The sequence below is a fragment of the Microplitis mediator genome, chromosome 5 (genome assembly GCF_029852145.1).
Source record: "Microplitis mediator isolate UGA2020A chromosome 5, iyMicMedi2.1, whole genome shotgun sequence".
Lineage (NCBI taxonomy): Eukaryota > Metazoa > Arthropoda > Insecta > Hymenoptera > Braconidae > Microplitis > Microplitis mediator.
This window is the reverse complement of record NC_079973.1, coordinates 27,131,824-27,150,978: the sequence shown is the minus strand read 5'-3', so window position 1 is coordinate 27,150,978 and position 19,155 is coordinate 27,131,824. Positions and strand designations below refer to the sequence as shown.

At 28.6% G+C, this 19,155-nt stretch overlaps 5 protein-coding genes across 6 annotated transcripts; 1 reads left to right on the top strand and 4 right to left on the bottom strand.

Annotated features, from left to right (window-relative positions):
* Positions 1 to 218: 218 nt before the first annotated feature.
* On the bottom strand, positions 219 to 5,992 carry LOC130667622 (fatty acid 2-hydroxylase). The gene is made up of 9 exons (XM_057469338.1): positions 5,153 to 5,992; positions 4,636 to 4,861; positions 4,350 to 4,510; positions 4,147 to 4,279; positions 3,968 to 4,087; positions 3,813 to 3,894; positions 923 to 1,133; positions 656 to 846; positions 219 to 560 (listed from the first exon to the last, which is right to left on the bottom strand). Exons 1-9 carry the CDS (start codon positions 5,441 to 5,443, stop codon positions 341 to 343), a joined length of 1,635 nt encoding a protein of 544 aa, XP_057325321.1. The 5' UTR covers positions 5,444 to 5,992; the 3' UTR covers positions 219 to 340.
* LOC130667628 (NF-kappa-B inhibitor-interacting Ras-like protein) lies at positions 1,882 to 4,050 on the top strand. The gene is made up of 2 exons (XM_057469347.1): positions 1,882 to 2,016; positions 2,090 to 4,050. Exons 1-2 carry the CDS (start codon positions 1,918 to 1,920, stop codon positions 2,600 to 2,602), a joined length of 612 nt encoding a protein of 203 aa, XP_057325330.1. The 5' UTR covers positions 1,882 to 1,917; the 3' UTR covers positions 2,603 to 4,050.
* A 1,237-nt stretch (positions 5,993 to 7,229) lies between the features above and the next one.
* LOC130667626 (fatty acid 2-hydroxylase) lies at positions 7,230 to 8,782 on the bottom strand. The gene is made up of 6 exons (XM_057469345.1): positions 8,422 to 8,782; positions 8,116 to 8,341; positions 7,877 to 8,037; positions 7,678 to 7,810; positions 7,499 to 7,618; positions 7,230 to 7,428 (listed from the first exon to the last, which is right to left on the bottom strand). The coding sequence occupies exons 1-6, from the start codon at positions 8,764 to 8,766 to the stop codon at positions 7,343 to 7,345; spliced, it is 1,071 nt and encodes a 356-aa protein (XP_057325328.1). The 5' UTR covers positions 8,767 to 8,782; the 3' UTR covers positions 7,230 to 7,342.
* Positions 8,783 to 10,369: 1,587 nt separating this feature from the next.
* LOC130667620 (sodium- and chloride-dependent transporter XTRP3) lies at positions 10,370 to 15,167 on the bottom strand. Of its 2 annotated transcripts, XM_057469334.1 has the most exons (12): positions 14,886 to 15,167; positions 14,388 to 14,779; positions 13,519 to 13,751; positions 13,379 to 13,423; positions 12,882 to 13,109; positions 12,705 to 12,815; positions 12,387 to 12,628; positions 12,181 to 12,331; positions 11,760 to 12,121; positions 11,522 to 11,684; positions 11,269 to 11,457; positions 10,370 to 11,151 (listed from the first exon to the last, which is right to left on the bottom strand). In XM_057469334.1, the coding sequence occupies exons 2-12, from the start codon at positions 14,608 to 14,610 to the stop codon at positions 11,014 to 11,016; spliced, it is 2,085 nt and encodes a 694-aa protein (XP_057325317.1). In that variant the 5' UTR covers positions 14,611 to 14,779; positions 14,886 to 15,167; the 3' UTR covers positions 10,370 to 11,013. The 2 variants fall into 2 exon arrangements, with proteins under 2 accessions (XP_057325317.1, XP_057325318.1); XM_057469335.1 differs by lacking the exons at positions 13,379 to 13,423; positions 14,886 to 15,167 and having other exon boundaries at positions 14,388 to 14,762.
* A 276-nt stretch (positions 15,168 to 15,443) lies between these two features.
* LOC130667624 (venom serine protease-like) lies at positions 15,444 to 19,110 on the bottom strand. Its single transcript, XM_057469341.1, has 8 exons — positions 18,616 to 19,110; positions 17,760 to 18,545; positions 17,466 to 17,681; positions 16,935 to 17,130; positions 16,652 to 16,852; positions 16,422 to 16,576; positions 16,176 to 16,335; positions 15,444 to 16,063 (listed from the first exon to the last, which is right to left on the bottom strand). Exons 2-8 carry the CDS (start codon positions 18,012 to 18,014, stop codon positions 16,038 to 16,040), a joined length of 1,209 nt encoding a protein of 402 aa, XP_057325324.1. The 5' UTR covers positions 18,015 to 18,545; positions 18,616 to 19,110; the 3' UTR covers positions 15,444 to 16,037.
* Between the last annotated feature and the right edge of the window lie 45 nt (positions 19,111 to 19,155).

Below are 19,155 nucleotides of genomic sequence, written 5' to 3'. Positions count from 1 at the left end.
GTTGATGGATCAATAAGTGGAGGCTGCGTGACGTCACGAGGGTGCGGCGAAGAGCGTTCGGCTTTTGTGTAAATCGTTAACTTGTTACTTTTTAAATATTTTTTCGACCACGTGGATCTAGACCACTTTGTAAATTCAACTATTAATAATTTATCAGACTGCAAATTAAAATTTTACGGTGCTGATAATTAAATTTGAATAAATAAAATGATTTAAAATTCAAGTGCAATTTTTTATTACGAAAAATTGTACAAATTTACACAATTATATACAAATGGCGGAATGTATTTATTTAAATTTACATTTTCATTGGTATTTTTGTTGAGTACAAATTATTTTTTTAGGTCGTAGCAAAAAGATAAACGAGGCCTTTGATAAATTGGATTATTTCAGAGCCACCTAATTTCGATTCTCCATAAACTCGATCGACAAATGATATGGGAACTTCGCCGATTGTATAATTGAATTGACGCGCTCTTACAATCATCTCCATTTGAAATACGTAGCCTTTGGAGACGCAGGACTCAATCAATCGTTGTAATACATCTTTCTTATACAATCTAAAATAATAATTATCATTACAGTTTTATTAATTTTTGATCGTAGTAAAAGTAGCAGACATTAAATAATTTATCAATTATTTAATAAATTTTACCTAAAGCTGCCAGTTAAATCACTGACTCCTGGTCTCAAAAGAATTTGAGTTATGAAATTAGCACCCCGGCTTATAAGTTTTCTTTTGAAATCCCAACCATAAACTCCACCACCGTTTATGTATCTAGTACCAGTAACAATATCGTAGTTTTTCTTTCTCTGTAATTCGATCATCGGCGGGATAAATTGTGGCTGCAAAAAAATATTACAATCAATTAATAAATAAATTAATTTAATTTAATTTTCTAAATAAATTGTAAGAGTTTACATGGTGGGATAGATCTGCGTCCATAATAATTATAAAATTTCCCGTTGCATGTTTGATACCGTGTATGTAAGCGGTACCAAGTCCCAGTTTTTTTTCTCGAGGTCTCAGAATAATTTTGTCTTCTCCATAGAGTTTTTGGAGCTTCTGCGCTACCTCCAGAGTCCCATCCGGAGAGCCGTCGTCAATAATTATGACTTCATAAGGCGAGCCACTGAAAATAAAATTAAAAATTTTGAAATTTAATCAACAAATTTAGCCGCTGGTTGATTAATTAAATAATAAAATTCTTATCAGTTTATTTTTATTTATTTTGTATACGTATAAGTGAGGTTATGTTTCAAATACTCACAAGTCGTCCATATATTTAACAATGAGCCATATTATTATTGGTAAATTTTCAACTTCATTGTAAGTTGGTAATAAAATTGAATATTTATCATTTTCAAACGATTTACTTGACATTTTTTAATTTTTAAGTTTAAATTTATATATTTAAATCCGTGTTTTGTAAAGTTGCAGCAGTTGCAGCTGACGTTTTCGATTTTTGACGTATCGATACTAACATCCTCATGCAATATATGCATTTATATATATATGTATATTACAAGTGTATAGTTTTTACTGAATGATACTCACAAATAGTTAGAGATAATTTTATTTTAAGGGATAAAAATAACCCGGAGTTAAAAATTATGCATAATTTATTCATAAAGGAATATAATTTTAAAACAAATGAATTAATTTTCATGTATAATTTTAATTTAAATAAAGTTTTGAATTAAAAGTAAATAAAATAATGTGTTACAATGTGCAATTATGTGTTACCTGTGTTAATTTTAAATAATCAAGTGTTGAACCTGTCATGGCATACACTCTACCTTGATTAACCTCACCTGTATGTTGATGACATATTTAAAACAAGATAAATTAAATTTTAATTTGCTAGTTAATAAAAAATAATTAATTTAAAAAAAGTTTATGTGAAAATTTTAAAAATGGGCAAGCCAACAAAAGTTGTAGTTTGTGGTATGAAAGGTGTAGGAAAAACAGCGATGATAGAGCAATTAATTTATGGGAATGTCAGTTCTAAAACTGTACGTGTAATTTATTTTATTTGTTTGAAATTTATTTTGAATTTTTGACTGATTATTTAATGATAATTAACAGGAAATACATCCGACGATAGAAGATATTTACTCAGCTAACATCGAAACTGACAGAGGTACCAAAGAAAAGATACAATTTTATGACACTGCTGGACTGGAGGGACTTCAGAGCAGTGCGAGTAATCAACAACAGCAATTAGCACGTCATTATCTTGGTTTCGCTGATGGGTATGTTCTAGTTTATGATACTGCCAAGCCAGAATCGCTTGATGTTCTTATTCCTCTTAAAAAAGACATTGACAAGAATAAAGACAAGAAAGAAATAGTTGTTATTGTTGTTGGTAATAAAACACGTGCGGACTCGAGTCATGACAGTTTAGAAAATACCGCCAGCAAAGCTGTCAATTGGTGCACGCGCGAAAAAATAAAACACTTTGAGGTAAATGTGTTAGATAGAAATAGTTTGTATGAGGCATTTATTTATTTGTCGTCAAAATTAAATCCTGTACAGAACAAAAGTACGTTTCCGCAGCTTAGTATGGGAAGAAAAAATGTCAAAACTGAAAGCACATGATTTTTTTTTTATTACTTATCAGACCACTCGCGTTGTGTTAAGATTTCAAATCAATAGATCTGACAGTGAATGATTTTTCAATTAAATCAATAGATCTGATTAATTTATTGCATTAAATGACAAAATAAAATGTACCAGTGATTAAATACTTGGACACTTAGTGATCGTTAATAGTCTTGTCAATATAAATTATTTAATATCATAAAGCAATAAAATTTATAGTCATGCATGTTTAGAAATTTTTTAAATTTAATGGAGTAATTGATTATAAAAAAAATAATTTATTAGTTTAAACTTCAAGGTTGTGTTTATTTTATATATTTTATATTTTTATGATACTTTGTAATAAAGTTTATTTATAACATTCAATTTATCAAGCGCATAAAAATTTTATAAATTTAAATAATCTCTTGGCATCAAAAAGTGTCATTGATAAATTGAAGCATTTAATTTAAAAGTTAAATAGAGTACTTTTGTTTTTGTGTTATCATTCAATTATTTATTTAAAGTTTTATTGTCATTTATGGTAACTTGTATTACTGGTACGTTTTTATTTTTAATTATTTTTACGGCTAAGTACTTACATTAGTTAATAAAAAATCTAAAGTGAGTTTCCACAACGAATACAATCAGTACAAAGTCTCATGCATTTAAGATTTTAAAAGTTGCTCCTTGTAAATTATCATTCTCACAAGTTATTATATATATTTATAACTGCAATGACAACTAGGCAGAATAGTGATAGTTTTCTTTTCTTACGACAATTGTACTTAATTATTTAACTTAATCGATTATTGAATATGTTAATGTCTAAAAGCAATGAAATGACTCAGTGTGCATTTAAAAAAAATATTTACTTAGACAATACATAAGTTATCATTCTTATTTATCATATTATTTAAATATCTCATGTTTAAAAACCAATAAACACGTAAAAAAAAATATAGTTATTTGTTTCACAATAAATATTATCGTTTATTATTAAATATCTTGAAATTAACAGACAATTAACAATTTTCGGATTTTATTTTTTAATGAACTAATCACAAAAAAAAAAAAAAAAACTAAAAAAATGCACATGTAGAAAATGAAAAAAATTAGAGGTGCAATTTTTAAAAATATTTTTTGTTTATAATTTATCGTTTTTAAAAATATCCGAAAATTATTAACCGTTGGCTAATTTCATTGTCGTTTGTTAAAAATAAATTACCAAATAATGGCCTTTTTTAACTGCCTTAATATTATCAGTGTTTTGAAGACGTAATCCCACAATTTGTTGCTTATACCAAAACCTATTTGTCAATAAATATAATTAATAATTTAATGTCAATCAAATTATGAAAGTGTATTTTTAAAATTATTTACCTGCGTCGTGGTGGGAGAAATGATGGTAGTTGTGGTATCTCTTCATGTCGCCTAGATAACTTCGGAAACTTGGTGTTCCATGATGTAAATAGTAATGAATTAAATCATAACACAAGTATCCTAAATAAATTTATGAACTATTTATTAAATGTAAATACAAATATAAATTAAAATATTACCTGTCATGGTCCCGGCAGCAATTGTATTTATTGCTGTGATAGGAAATATTATTTTGTATATTTGATAAAAAACATATGCTACTGTTGCAGAAGCAATCGGTGGAAATACTAGTCGTTGATCGTCAAACGGCGCCTAATAAAATTAACTAAAATTAGTTTATTTATAAATTATTTTAAGATAGAGAAAAAAAAAATTTCGATACTTTATGGTGGATGCCATGTAGAATGAAATGTAATGAAATGAGAAGTTTTGAATTAGCTGGTGGCTTTAAATGAAAAAGTTTTCGGTGAAGTGTGTACTCTAGTAGCGTCCAAACTAATAAACCTGATAAAAAAGCTAATACTTTATAACACACAGAATAATCTAAAAAAAAAATAAAACATAAACAATTAAATAAATTGTCAGTAAACGCGATCGAAAATAAAAGTATGTTACTGGTAATTGAAGTAAATATTCATTAAATACATGTGGGGATTTAATTAACTTACAAAATGACTCGGAAACATTTTTCATTGATCCGAGGTATAGAAAATAAATCGAAATTGGTATCCAAAATAGAGGTACCAGATACCAAGGTGTCATTGTGAGTAATTCCAAGTAATCAGATTTAAAAATACGTATGTGACGATTTACGGGTAAATTAACCCACTCCCAATATTTATTTGACAATGAACCGACTTGGCCCAATAACGGAGAGTTCCAATCAATTAAAGTCTACATTTAAAATAAAATAAATTATAAATTAAAATATTTAATATGTATGATCCTGAAGTTAGCAGACAATTCAAAATTTTTGGATTTTTTTTTGAACAATTAAATTCGAAGAAAAAAAAAACTGAAAATATGCACATGTAGAAAATTTAAAAAACTACAGGTGCAATTTTTTCAAATTTTTTTTTTTATGGTTTATCGTCTAAAAAAAAAATCAAAAAATTATTAGACGTCTGCTAACTTCAGTGTCATTAATATGTTTTAATTAAGAAAATAATGAATTTAATGAATTACCTCTACGTCGCCATAATTATTTTTATTGTTGACCTTGAATTCATTGAACAGATGAAATGCGGCCTCGGAATGTTTTATCTCTTCGAAAACATTATCCAGGGCTAATCCTTTGTAATTTTTAAGTGTTTCGCGTCCTCCCGGATGATGTTTCAAAAAATTAATTATTTCATAAGATTCCTCTTGATACTTAACTTTAAATCCGTCATTATTTTCACTTTTGCCACCATTTGCTTCACTACCGTTGGTTTTCAACGTATTAGTTGAAGCGCAATTTTCGGTACTCGTCAACATTTTATAGCCGGCTGATAAAACTACGCCTTACTTTTTTCGTCACTCCTTGTACTATTACTGGTGTTTTTCCTCTCTTCACAAGCGATTATGTTGAATATTTTGTCAAAGTTATTGAAGTTATCGCCAAAATAGATGTTGCCGCATAAACATGTTTTGATTATAAATTTCTAAAATTATAGATGATGAATTTTTTTTTAAATTTTATCCTTTTGTAACAGTGACCTCTAAATGATAAAATATTCTTTAGACCGCACGATAACAATTACGCGAGTTTTAGATACGTTACATAAAAGTAGAAATTTAAAATTAAAATTTTTTTTTTGTTTTTTATTATTAATTTTAGTAAAAAAAATTAATAACAAACACGAGAAATAAAAAGACCAAAGATAACCGCTCGAATCATGACGAATAATACGACAAGGCGTTTTCATGTAAGTTTGCATGCCATGGTCATGATTTTTACGATAGGTGCCTAGTTCACCTACTGTCCCTATTGCCAAAAATATATATTAAACAAAAATTGCGTTATCGACACTTACTAGTCAAATTTTTTAAATTAACCGCCGTCTTTTTGTTGTCTTTATACTTTTTGTTTGTTTTCGCATGGCGGCGGTAGTAGCGCCCAGCATGCAGCATACGAAAAAAGAAAAAAAAAAAGAAAAAGCAAAAAAAAAATCGATCACACAGTTGTTGCTGTAGGCTGTATTATTATGAAACTGAAAGTAGCAGACATCTGATTATTTTCGGGTGACTTCTTTTTTGAAAATTTGTTTGTTATGAGAAAAAAACTTTTGAAACTAAGTACAAAATGATTTTTAAAAGTTCTTGACGCATTTTTAAAAATATTTTCTGATTATTTTACTTGTTAAAAAAAAAAAAAAAAAATCGGTCTATCGGTTAACCCTGCGGGCCAGCGCCAAAATTTCCCGCTGTTTTCGAGCTCCTTGAACTCTTCGAGCTCGAAAATACTTTTGTTTGCCGTTCTTTTCGAAAAAAAAAACGTTTTTTTACTATTTTTTCTCCAACGATATCTCTCAAACGAATTGATGGATTGAGACGGTTGAGGTGGCAATCGACGCGTCTTATCAAGTTCAAAAGCTGATCAAATTTTGAAATTGATTTATCGAGTCGTTTTTGAGAAATTTCAAAGTTTCTCTTGAACGAATGAACGGATTTTGATGGTTGAGGTGGAATTCGACGCGGCTTATAATGTTTTAGAGCTGATTAGATTTTGGAATCAATCCATCTAGCAAATTAAAAGTTATAAAAAAAAAACATTTTTGAAAAAATTTTTATTTTTGAAATATCTCCGAACGCACCCTACCGATTAAGCTCAAATTTTTACAGCTTATAGCAATTAACAAACCGCGTTGAATGCCATCTTGGAGATCAAAATCGGGTTATCCGTTCAAAAGTTACAGAATATTTACATACGTACGTACGTACGTACATCCATACATTCGGACATCATCTTGAAATTAGTCAGAATAGCTTCCTAGAACCTCAAAACGTCAAGATTTGATAGAAATTCGTTTTTCGAAAACTGGACCGAAACCAATAACTTCCCAAATTTTGGAAAATTTTCAATTATCTTAGCGGGAAGTTAAAAAATAGTTTCTATACACTTTTATGTGCTAGTATTCTTCGAAGCTTCTATCGAGTATACTTCTGATCGAGGCAGATTCGATCAGGATCGATTCCTAAGAAATTCTATAAAAAATCAGGGCTCACTAGCTTGTACAAAAAACAAATTTGCTATTGAAATTATTTAAAAAATATACAAGTTATTATTTTTATTTATCATATTATTTAAATTTTTTATGTTTCACAACCAATTAACATGTAAAAAAAATATAGTTACTTATTTTACAATAAATATTATTTATTACTAAAAATAAATTACCAAATAATGGCCTTTTTCAATTGTCTTAATATTATCAGTGTCTTGAAGACGTAATCCCACAATTTGTTGCTTATACCAAAACCTATTTGTAAGCAAATATAATTAATTTAATTTTAATTACATTATAAAAGTGTATTTTTAAAATTATTTACCTGCGTCGTGGTGGGAGAAATGATGGTAGTTGTGATATCTTTTCATTTCGTAAAAATAACTTTGCGGACTCGGTGTTCCATAATGTAAATAGTAATGAATTAAATCATAACACAAGTATCCTAAATAAATTCGTTAATTATTTATTAATTGTAAATACAAGTATAAATTTGGATTATACCTGTCATGGTTCCAGCAGTAATTGTATTTATTACTGTTACAGGAAAAATAATTTTGTATATTTGATAAAAAATAAATGCTACGAGCATACCGGGAACTGGGGGAAAAACCAGTCGTCGGTCATCGAATGGTGCCTAGTAAAATTTAAATTATCAATTTATTGATAAATTATTATTGTCTAGTAATTAAATTATAAATACTTTATGATGAATCCCATGAAGGATAAAATGTAGTGAAATGAGAAGTTTTGAATTAGCTGGTGGCTTTAAATGAAAAAGTTTCCGGTGAAGTGTGTACTCAAGTAGTGTCCAAATTAATAAACCCGACAGAAAGGCCAATACTTTATAACAGGCGGAGTAATCTTTAAAAAATTAAAAAAAATCTATTATTGATAGGAAATAAATATTTATTAAATACATGTGGGAGCTCATTAACTTACGAAATGACTCAGAAATATTTCTCATTAATCCGAGGTATAGAAAATAAATAGATATCGGTATCCAAAATAGAGGTACCAGATACCAAGGTGTGATTGTGAGTATTTCCAAGTAATCCGATTTGAAAAGACGGATTGGACGATTTACGGGTAAATTAACCCACTCCCAATATTTATCTGACAGTGAACCGACTTGGCCCAATAAAGGCAGGTTCCAATCAACTAAAGTCTATATTTAAAATAAAATTAACTGTAAATTAAAACATTTCATATGCTTTAATTAAAAAAATAATCAGTTTAATAAATTACCTCTATATCCTCATAACTATTTTCATTGTTGACTTTGAATTCATTAAACAAATGGAATGCCGCCTCGGAATGTTTTATATCTTTGAAAACATTATCCAGCGCCAATCCCTTGTACGCTTTGAGTGTTTGACGTCCTCCCGGATGGTGTTTCAAAAAATCACTTATCTCAAAAGTTTTTCCCTGGTACTTGACTACAAACTCGGTATCATTTTCACCAGTCTTATCATTTGCTTCACTATTATTCGGTTTTAATAAATTATTTGAAGATACATTTTCGATATTTTTCACCATTTTACGGTCGATTAATAAATCCGCTTCAACGACTTTTACTGACCGTTGTAGCATTACTGTTTTTATAGATTTTTTCACAAACGTTTACATGAATATTCAATCATAATTATTTAACTAATTGTTATAATGATTGCTGCCGCACGAACATGCCTTCAACTATCAATTCTTGAAATTTTTTATTTTTATTAAATAGTCAAATATTCTTTTCACTTGTCGTGATAAAAATCACATGCGTTTTATTCAAGGAAAAAAATTTACTAATAGATAAAAAAAAAAGATAATTGTATAAAAAAAAATATTTTCAAAAGTTTAATCTAAAATATATAAGGAAAAAAAATTGTCGTAACAACTCAACCACACCCGTAGTAACGTCAGTAATATTTATGTAGTATCCCTTACTACATATTGAAGTACTCGCTACTAGAATGTTCAACTACAGTATTTTGTTTAAAAGAACCACAATTTTTTTTTCCGTGATAGATAACGTATTTCTCGGTAAAGACATTTAATAAAAAACGAAATATAAAATCCATTAGCTTAATTACTTTTAGGCTTAATGATAATGTACATTCAATAGCGCATTAAAAATCAAGTACACTTACTAATAATTTACGAAGTTCTATTTATAAAAATTAGGTAACTGATTAAGTAATATTCTTCGCGACCTATATATTAAAATACATGCATATATATATATTAATACATATATGTATTAATTTTCTTTATCTCTTCCGTGTGAATCTTAGAGTACTGACGCGCTTTTAATCAAGGTCAAAGTAAATTTTCCGCGCGCAAATATAGATTTTAAGAATAGTCACATTACTGCTTAAGTAATCACATCACCGGTAATTTCAAACATTACAAATATAAAGTAATTATATAAATATATATATTACCAAAAACACACTCATTAAAACTGAGACAGCGCTAAAAGGTTATCGCTGACAGAATAGATAAAAAAAGTAATAACACGTTAATTTGAAAATATATTTAAATTATTTTGAATAGGGTTATAAGTAATTTATTCTTGCGTGATATATATAATCTATTTAAATGACCATTTTTTTTTTAAATTTCCATGTCAATGCCAGTGAAATCAATAACATTTAATATTAAAAGTAAAAAAGTTAAACTCTATATAAATAACTGAAGTGAAGAAATAAATTTACTGTTTGATCCGGCGAACTGTCCCGTCCGAAGATCTAGATCCAACTGACTATTAGTAGGTACACACGCTGACTAACGTTTGTTATCGTTGACAATTTCAAATAATAATGTCGCCGCCTTTTTTTTTTCCCTTCGAATCGTTGGTCAGCTTTATTGCTATTTTACTCGACAACTTTTAACTTTTAAATGTTCTCACGGGCAAAAAGTATTACCTTTTTATTATTATTATTTTTTTTACGCCTACATATATTTACTACGTGCATTAACGAACGTATATTCGCTTATGATAATCCTTTTTACAATTGATAACATTGTGTCTATGATATCATATCTAAATTGATACCGTCGATCGAAGATATTTATATATATATTAGATATTTTTTGCCAACTTTATCACGTGAGTCATCAGTAGTTTAAAAACTTTCGTTGTTTTTTAATGTAAAGGTAAATTGTCGACCTTGTGTGAAGACTACGTTAGATGCGGACCCTTTGTTTATAAACTTGTCTAATTTGAATGACATGTTATTATTCATTCTTGTTTTCCAATATAATTTGACTATAACTTGATAATCATCTGGTTTCCTTGATTGGCACGTAACGTTTTATTTATAATTCATGTCCATGTATTCCGTGTATGTATTTTTTAGGATTTCATTATATACTTCATGTGTACTCGAGCAGATTTATCAATACAATATAGATCATGTAGTTTGATTAATCAGATTATTGAATAGACTCGTTTATTATTCATAAAAATAATACAAATAATCTATAAATAAATGACAAACATTTGATATGAGTACGCGTAAAAAAAAATCCAAAATTTATGATAAGCAATTTAATTAATTATTATATTAATTTACAAATTTTTTTTTTAATACTGGTTATAATACTATATATATTTTAATCTATTTTATGCATTGCGCTCTCATGTGCAATCTGATAAAAAAAAAGTTATTCTATTCTAGTGACTTACTGACAAAGTATCATTAGTGGGATTACTTGATATTATCTAATTCGCAAATGTCAATTTTTTATTCGAACTAAAATATATATTTATATAAAAAATTTAAAAATTTAATGATGTAAAAAAAAAGAAATATAATTTGTTATTTGAAGGTGTGGAAAAAGAATTTAATGATCAAGTATTTCCATTTTGAAAGACTTCCCCTGTTTTTCTTTCGACACGATATTTTTATGTAAATTATTATATAAATGGTCGTCCTTAATATTTTTGTTATCTTTCGACAAACTTTCTAATTCATCATGAAGCTAAAAATAAAATAAATTATTTTAATTAGTATTAATGATAATATTGCAATTACGTAATTTAATCATTGATTATTTTTATTGGAAAATCAATTAAATAAAGAAATGTTATAAACTTACATCAACATCTGCCATTATTTCTTTAGCTGATATAGTTGTATCGGTTCGGCAAATATTTTTTCCTTCAATTTTGATACCTTTGTATTTTCTCAGGAGGAAAACTATCAGGATCGGAGCAATTCCGATTAATATAATACAGATTCCGATCATTAATACCCAGTTTGGATAATCTGTCAGAATTGTTTTGCCCTGTAATGAAACAATAAATAAAAAATAATGAATTCGAGAAAATATTTATACATTAATTGCTTACAAGTGATGCATTCCAAGCAGAATATTGAGGTCTTTTTAAAATCATTGATACAATACTAGAAATTAAAACCATTGCCATAAGAACTGGCGCGAGAAATCTCCATGTAATTTGCCAATATAGTCCTGGTTTATATCCCGTCATATCTTCAATATCCTGAGAGAACCTAAATACAATAAAAAATAATGTAATTTACTATGTAGCAATTATTATTTTTTGTGTTAAAATAAAATCAACACACTTTTCATGTCCGTATACATAAGCGACGGCTATTATTTCCATAAAGGCAACAAACACCACGCCAATAGTGCTGGCAAAACTGTCGAAAAATTCGAGCCAATATTCGCCAGCTCCTGTGCAAAATATCAGACCCAAAAAAAAACAAGTTGTGCATACAATGCCAGTTATATATTGTTTTTTAATCCGTTTGAAAAAATCAATTTCAAAGACGACACAGAGCATCCCTTCGAGAATACCGATCTGAGAGCCTAATCCTAGTGCCAGAAGCATCAGAAAAAATATACAAGACCAAAATGGCGCACTGGGTAATTCTACTATTGCTTGAGTGAAGACAATGAAAGCTAATCCCGTTCCTTCAGCCGCCTGAAATTTTTAATTTTGTTATTCAAAATGATGGCCCTTAATTGTGATTTACAATTTACTTGGTTCAGCTGTTCGGCAATGCTGCATTTTTCTAGTGTTACGTTCATAGAAATTCGAGAGCTGCTAAATAACCCAATAGCTTCTTGATATTCTTCTTCGGTATCATCAATATCGTTTAGAAACCCGTGCATTAAAAGCAGAATACGATTGCTGAAAATTAAGTAAAATTAATTTTATAAATAGTTGGTATTTAAAATAATATTACCTGCGGACACATTTTTCGAAGTTTGACACGGCTTTAAATCCTAAAATTGTAAATACCACAGTGCTTGCATAAATAGCCGTAAATCCATTGCATATACTGACTAAAATAACATCTCGAACACAATTATTATCCGGTGGATTGTAACTTCCGAAGGCGATTAACGAACCAAATGCAGTACCAAAACTATAGAAAACTTGGGTTGCAGCATCCAACCAAACTCGGGGTTCTAGTAATTTTTCAACCTTGAAAAATAAAACCATAACTATTTAAAATACATATTTACGTTCGACAAGTAAAATTATTTATTAATTTTTGAACCTCTGGAATGTACATGTGCTGCAAACCGACGCCAGCGCCTTTCAGAGTGATGCCTCTAATGAAAAAAATAGTAAGAACTATGTATGGAAACAGGGATGTGAAGTAAATGATCTGAAAAATTTTTTAATTTCAAATAAATCTTTAAATGGATCTTTGAATGGAATAAAAGACTTATACTTTTCCCGATGACTGTATCCCTTTCATGACGATAAAAAAAACTGTGATCCAGCTCAGTAGCAAACAAAGAACAATCCACCATTTGAGGTCCATTCCTTCTTCTATGGAGGGCGAGGCGTCTAGAGTAACTCTGTACCAAAAGTAAGCAGTTGATGAACTTTTAGCGCATTCTTCAATTTCTTGTCCCGAAGTATCATTTCTCGGACAATCTGCCCACATCAAAGTGTCCTACATCAAAGTTCAATCAATTTATCTTCAAATCATAAAAAAATATATTTTTCTCTCTATTTTCTATGATATTACAATTAATATTATAAATAAGACACACAATAAGTCATTTTGATATCAAAAGTTAAAGTATGTAGGGTAGACATACGGTATATTCAGCTAAATAATTCGCAACCTGTTCTCTGATCAGCCGTCAGCTGTTGCTTAAATTTAAAGAGCGAATAATTTAAAATTTTTTATAAAAAGTTTATTTCAAATTTGTCACTTACTTCCATACTTTTATCTTTATTTAAACTGAAAATTCTTCCTACAGCCTTTTCGAATGCATTTAAAAATTAATTATTTTTAAAATAAATTTTATAATTACATTTAATAAAGATTTTTTTTTAAAGTATGTCTAGTAACTCACGGTTAATGAATTGAAGAAATAAAAGAAACACCATGCTATGATTATATTATAATAGATTGTGACGAAGAAAGCAACAATGCAAGAAGATATGCCAATTCCACCAAGGCAGGGGTGGATTGTATTCCACACACCCAAAGTACTTTGTCGCATGCGTTGGCCGATTCCCAATTCAATTAAAAATAGAGGTATGCCTTCAAGAAGTAACATTATGGAATACGGAATGAGGAAAGCACCTGAAATAAAACAAAAAAAAAAAGAAAACATTATTATTATCTTTTGAATTTCAAACTAGAAGGTAATATTTCATTATTAATTTATAAAGTACACCAGGTAAATTAACAATGTGATTAAATGTAAATATTATTTTATCGATTGCGTGTAAAATGAATTAGTAATTGAAAAAGTTATCAACGCGCGTAAAAAAAAATTTTATTTCGTTTATTTAAAATTTATTTGGCAGGAAATCTTGTATTGATCGTGAAAGCAACACCCTAGTCTGGCTTATGGTGTTTCTGTCTCTCTGCCACTTTCTCTCTCTCTCGTCTTCCTTGAAAAGTCCTTTTATTTTATTTATTCTTTTCGTTTTATAAATATCACCGCTATTTGAATAATTTATGAATTATTTAAAATAAATTAGCAGCCATGATTTTATTAGAGCAATCAAAAAATTATTTTGCATAAGAGACATTATGAAATATTTATTTGAAGGTGGAGAATAACAATAAGTCACAGTTAATTAAGTGATTATGCACTTTAAGTTACGGTAACGTAACTTCCTTATAAACGACAACAGTTTAGGGTTCATTAGGAACAACCTAGACATCAATCTAGTGATTGCTCGGGTAAAAATTAATAATAAATAAACTTACCACCGCCGTTTTGTTGACAAAAATACGGAAATCTCCATATATTTCCCAATCCAACGCTATATCCAATGATACTCAGAAAAAATTGCAACTTTCCGCTCCACGCCGTGCGATTATCTCCAGGATTTTCGTTAGATTCATTATTATTTTCTGAATCTGTTTGATTAATTTTTGATTCTTCATTCAAAGGCAGCTCACAACAACTTTTTTTTACCGCCTCACTCATTTTTTCTTGTACTTTTTATTCAACAATTTAAATATATTCGAAAAGTTCTTAAATCAAAATTCAAATAGCAATTATTTATATATTTTATTTCTTCTCTAAGCAATTTTTATATAGTTATCAATTTATTTAAATATTTATACAAATGTTTTATCACATAGTCTGCGAATGACTAAAAAAAAAATATTGTAATTTTTATTTTTAAATACTAGCGTAGTAGACAATTTATTTCTTCTTTACGATATTGCTTTGACGTTTAATTAAAAAAATTAAATTACTTATTTGTTATTTTGTAATTATTCTTAGTCGTAAAATAAAATTGATAATTTTTTCCATTTACTCATGTGTATATATTTTAAAATTACATATATTTTACTACTTAAACTTGGTACTCTTGAGATTACGTAAATTGGGATTGAATTCAAAGTTAAAAGACACGGGTCTAATAGCTTCAGGACCCATTAATATTTTTTTATTTTTTGGCTTTATAAACTTATAAAAAAACAACAGTGTTTAGCAATCCAGATAAATAATTATGATAGTACACAGCTTCTGTGAGCTACGTCTGTAAACTGAGATACTCAAGCGAATCCACGAATCCTCCTGATAATTGAGATACGGACATGCGCATATTACCTTGCGAATTAATGAACCTTTGTCTTGTACTTAAAAAAAAAATTTTGCAAAACCCATTTTAAAATTACGGTTCATTAAATATTGTTAAGAAAATTAATAACTTGAATTGAAAAATATTTTTTACTAAACCATTCATCAAAAAAGTTTAGTAGTGTCAAAATTAATGGAAACATTTGGAAAATTTTTGATTATTTTGCTGTAATTTATTTGTGCAAATTAATAATTCGTTACAAAAAAAATCATGTCAGAATTTAAAAAAACTAAATCTTATATTTTATCGTAATTGGTTTTAAGTTTAAGAAGCTGATGGAATTACCAGCTTATGAAATAAAATTTAATTATTATTACTCATCTGATTCAGTGAATGCTAAAAATACTGTTAATTAAAATATGCCTTTTTTACTCCACAATTCTGAACTGGAGTTCAAGAACAATTAATTGCCATTGAATCATACAGACCTGGACTCCACGTGTAAGAACTATGCACTGTAATTATAATTTACGCGCTAAGAAAAACAGTAACAAGTTTAAATTCGACACTTTGCTTAAGGTTACTCAAGTAAATCGATATAGTTTCTATGTATTTATACTATTTTCTTAACCACGGCCACCTATAAACATTTTTTTTTCTAATTTTAAATTATTTATTATTATTCATATTCTATAAATTATGTAAAATGCGAAAAATGAATTTCCTTAGAAAATTATGTAATGACATTTAAAAACAATGAATTATCACAGTGTTATTTTTCTGAAAATTTTAAAAAAACAGAATTGGATATTTTTTGTTTCATTTACTCAACGTTACAATACTGCCATCCTGTAAAAATAAATAATAATTGTATTAGCAATTAAAAGGCAATGATTTAAAAATGAAGCTCAATTTTTTTTAGTCTATTTTAATCACTAAGAATGTTGTAATAATTGTGTACCTGATGGTTTATTTGATACAATCCAGTCTATGTATGCGCCGACTCTAATATTTACAGAAGGCCTTCCGTCAGTACAAATCATACCGTAGCCAATCATTGCAATTAGAATTATTCTTCTTGTTTCAGGATTGCGCCACAAAACTGGACCGCCGCTATCATACTTAACAATTTAAGAGATTCCAGTTATTATATAATTCCTAATAAACGTTAAATATAATCGAGTAATTAATTAACTAATTAATTTACTTGACAGCTGTCTTTTTCATTTTCTAAAGTGCACAATTGTCTGGATCCAATTCTTCCTGGGTAGTCATTTGCACATCTTTGCTGGGTAATTACTTTTACTTGAGCTTTTTGGAGTACATTCGATTGGCTTTGAACAGGACCAAGTGAACCCCAGCCTTTTGTTAACAAAAAAAAAAAATCAAGTAATAAATTATTATAAAATTTAAAAAAATATGTAAAATTAACAATACCTAAAATTTCAACAGTTTCGTCTTGAAAATGACTTTGAGAATGCTTGAATGGTAAACAAACCGGACCTACTTGTTCAGAAATTTCAATAGTACCATCAATATTTATCAAAGCGATGTCGTAATCCAAAGTATGTTCGTTGTACAATGAATGGATTACAAATGAAACCACTCGAAATAATTTAGTTGCGGTGGTTTCGGTTCCTATATTTTATAATTATCACAATTAATAAACAATAAATACCTTTCAAAATTAATTTACATTGTTTGTAATGTAGAAACTCACTTGTCGATAAATCATGATCACCCACCAAAACACCCACACTATTATAGTTTCTTCCGGCAACACAATGAGCCGCAGTTATTACTTGTTTATTATTAACAATTGTCGCACCACAAATAATTCCGCCACTAGAATCAATAATTTCTGCCATCATTGGGTACTCATGTACTCCAGTATCTTCTCCACCGGCAATTCTGGTCTTCAATCATCATCAAACATCAGTTATTATTATTAGACGCAAATAATATTTTAATTATCTATTACACGGAGAGAAATTTGCGGTAACAATTAAAATTTATTATGGGAACGGTTTCTATATCTTACGGTAATAGATTTTTTTGAATTATCGATTGTGGTAATGACATCCATCCAAATTATGGTAACCATTCTTATCTATAACATTTAGAAATTCCTCATATTATGGGCGTATATCGCGTAATTCCGAGTAATTATTACCGATTATTATTAGGAACAGTTACCATAATTTTCTCTTGGTGTATCTGATTATTAAATAAAAAAGAGTTTAAAACTTACCGGATTTTTCCAGCCGCACCTACAATTAGTGTTCGCATTGCTCACAGCTTTAAGAGTACAATAAAAATATCCACCAGTTGCTGATGAGCTTAATAGTGTTGCAACAATTCTATTATTTTCAGAGGTGACACTGAATGGACGAGTTCCACAGTATCGTTGAGCAGGTTTTGAAGATGAGCTCTGGATTTTGAGTACGTCAAGACTACATCCATAACTCTACAACACAAAATAAAAATAACTATTATTATTAAATTTATAACTTTGTATAGAAAAGTAACAAATAAATAAAATTACCTGAGGTAACGAAATAGTATTGCATGTCATTTTAATCTGCTGATTACTTCTAGCAGTCCACCGGCACTTAGCTCCTGGTCGATAATTCGCATACGGAAAATTGGGACTAAAAACGGGGTAACTCTGACCGGCTTGTATTTCTTGTTCGTAATCACAACCTCCGAAATCTTCATTAATAATTCCCAATACACTCGGGAAAAGTAATATCAGAGATAGTGATAGCGATATCACTGAGTACACCCGGGTTGTTTTCATCGTTAGCTAACTGTGGCCTGATACCTCCTTTCTTCAATCGTAAACTAAATCATTTGGTTAATTTGACAATGATATATATTATTATATATACGCGTGTCTTGAGGTCGAGTTGCTGATAAAAATGATAACACACTTGTGTACATTTTATGGCCGTATTTTTTTTGTATTTATGAAATTCGGTGTCTATTAAACAATTAATAAGCAATGGTAGCGTGTTTCCAGGTGGTTGTCATTAATAAATGTCGTAGAATAAAATCTATTATTTTGTTTTATTAGACACGTGTGTTTTTAAAATTGATCATTTATCACTTTTTCGATTTAAAACTTTGAGTATATTTATTTAAATATATTAACGACTTGCTTTTTATTTTATCAAGATAACTGTCTTAAATTAATCTATGTACAGAAATAAAGATAAAAAATATCTATCGCTAAATATTTATGTTATTTAAGTTTCTTTTATTAAACAATTACAAACAATATATCTATAGAAATTTTTTCCGGATTATTCCTTTCTGCGATAAATAAAGTCTGTAAAATTTTTAAGGTAATTATTAATATCAAATTTTATTTTTTCAATACTTATTTTTTTTTTTTTTACCTTTCGATGTTTGACGTAAAATCCAATCAGTGAAAGAACTAATTCGAAGAAGAAGTAAAATTAAACTTTATAAACACAAATGTCTTGTTTATTCGAAAAGATTTCCGTTAAAATCTGCACTTGGCTTTTTTCAAATGTATTTGACGAATGCTGGAATGGAAGACAAACTGGAGCCATACTTTAATTAGTTTTGTCGACCCAAATCATTGCGTCACAATCTAAAGCTTCCGTTAAAAAAGGCGGATGTGCGGTGACATTAGTCACTTTTAATAATTTTGCTACACTTGTATCAGTTTCTAAAATGTAAATTATTATTAATCAACTATGTCGTAGTACTGTTACACTTAAATTCAAAATTAAAATTCTGAGAAAAAATGTAACAGCGATATTCAAACAATTTTAAATAGAAACTGATAACGGTCATGCATTTTCCTGATGGCATGTGTTGGTCTATTTTTCCATTCAATAATTTTATTTTAATAAAAATATGTGTCAAATCTATTGTAAATATTTAAATTATCATTTTAACATTAAAGTAAA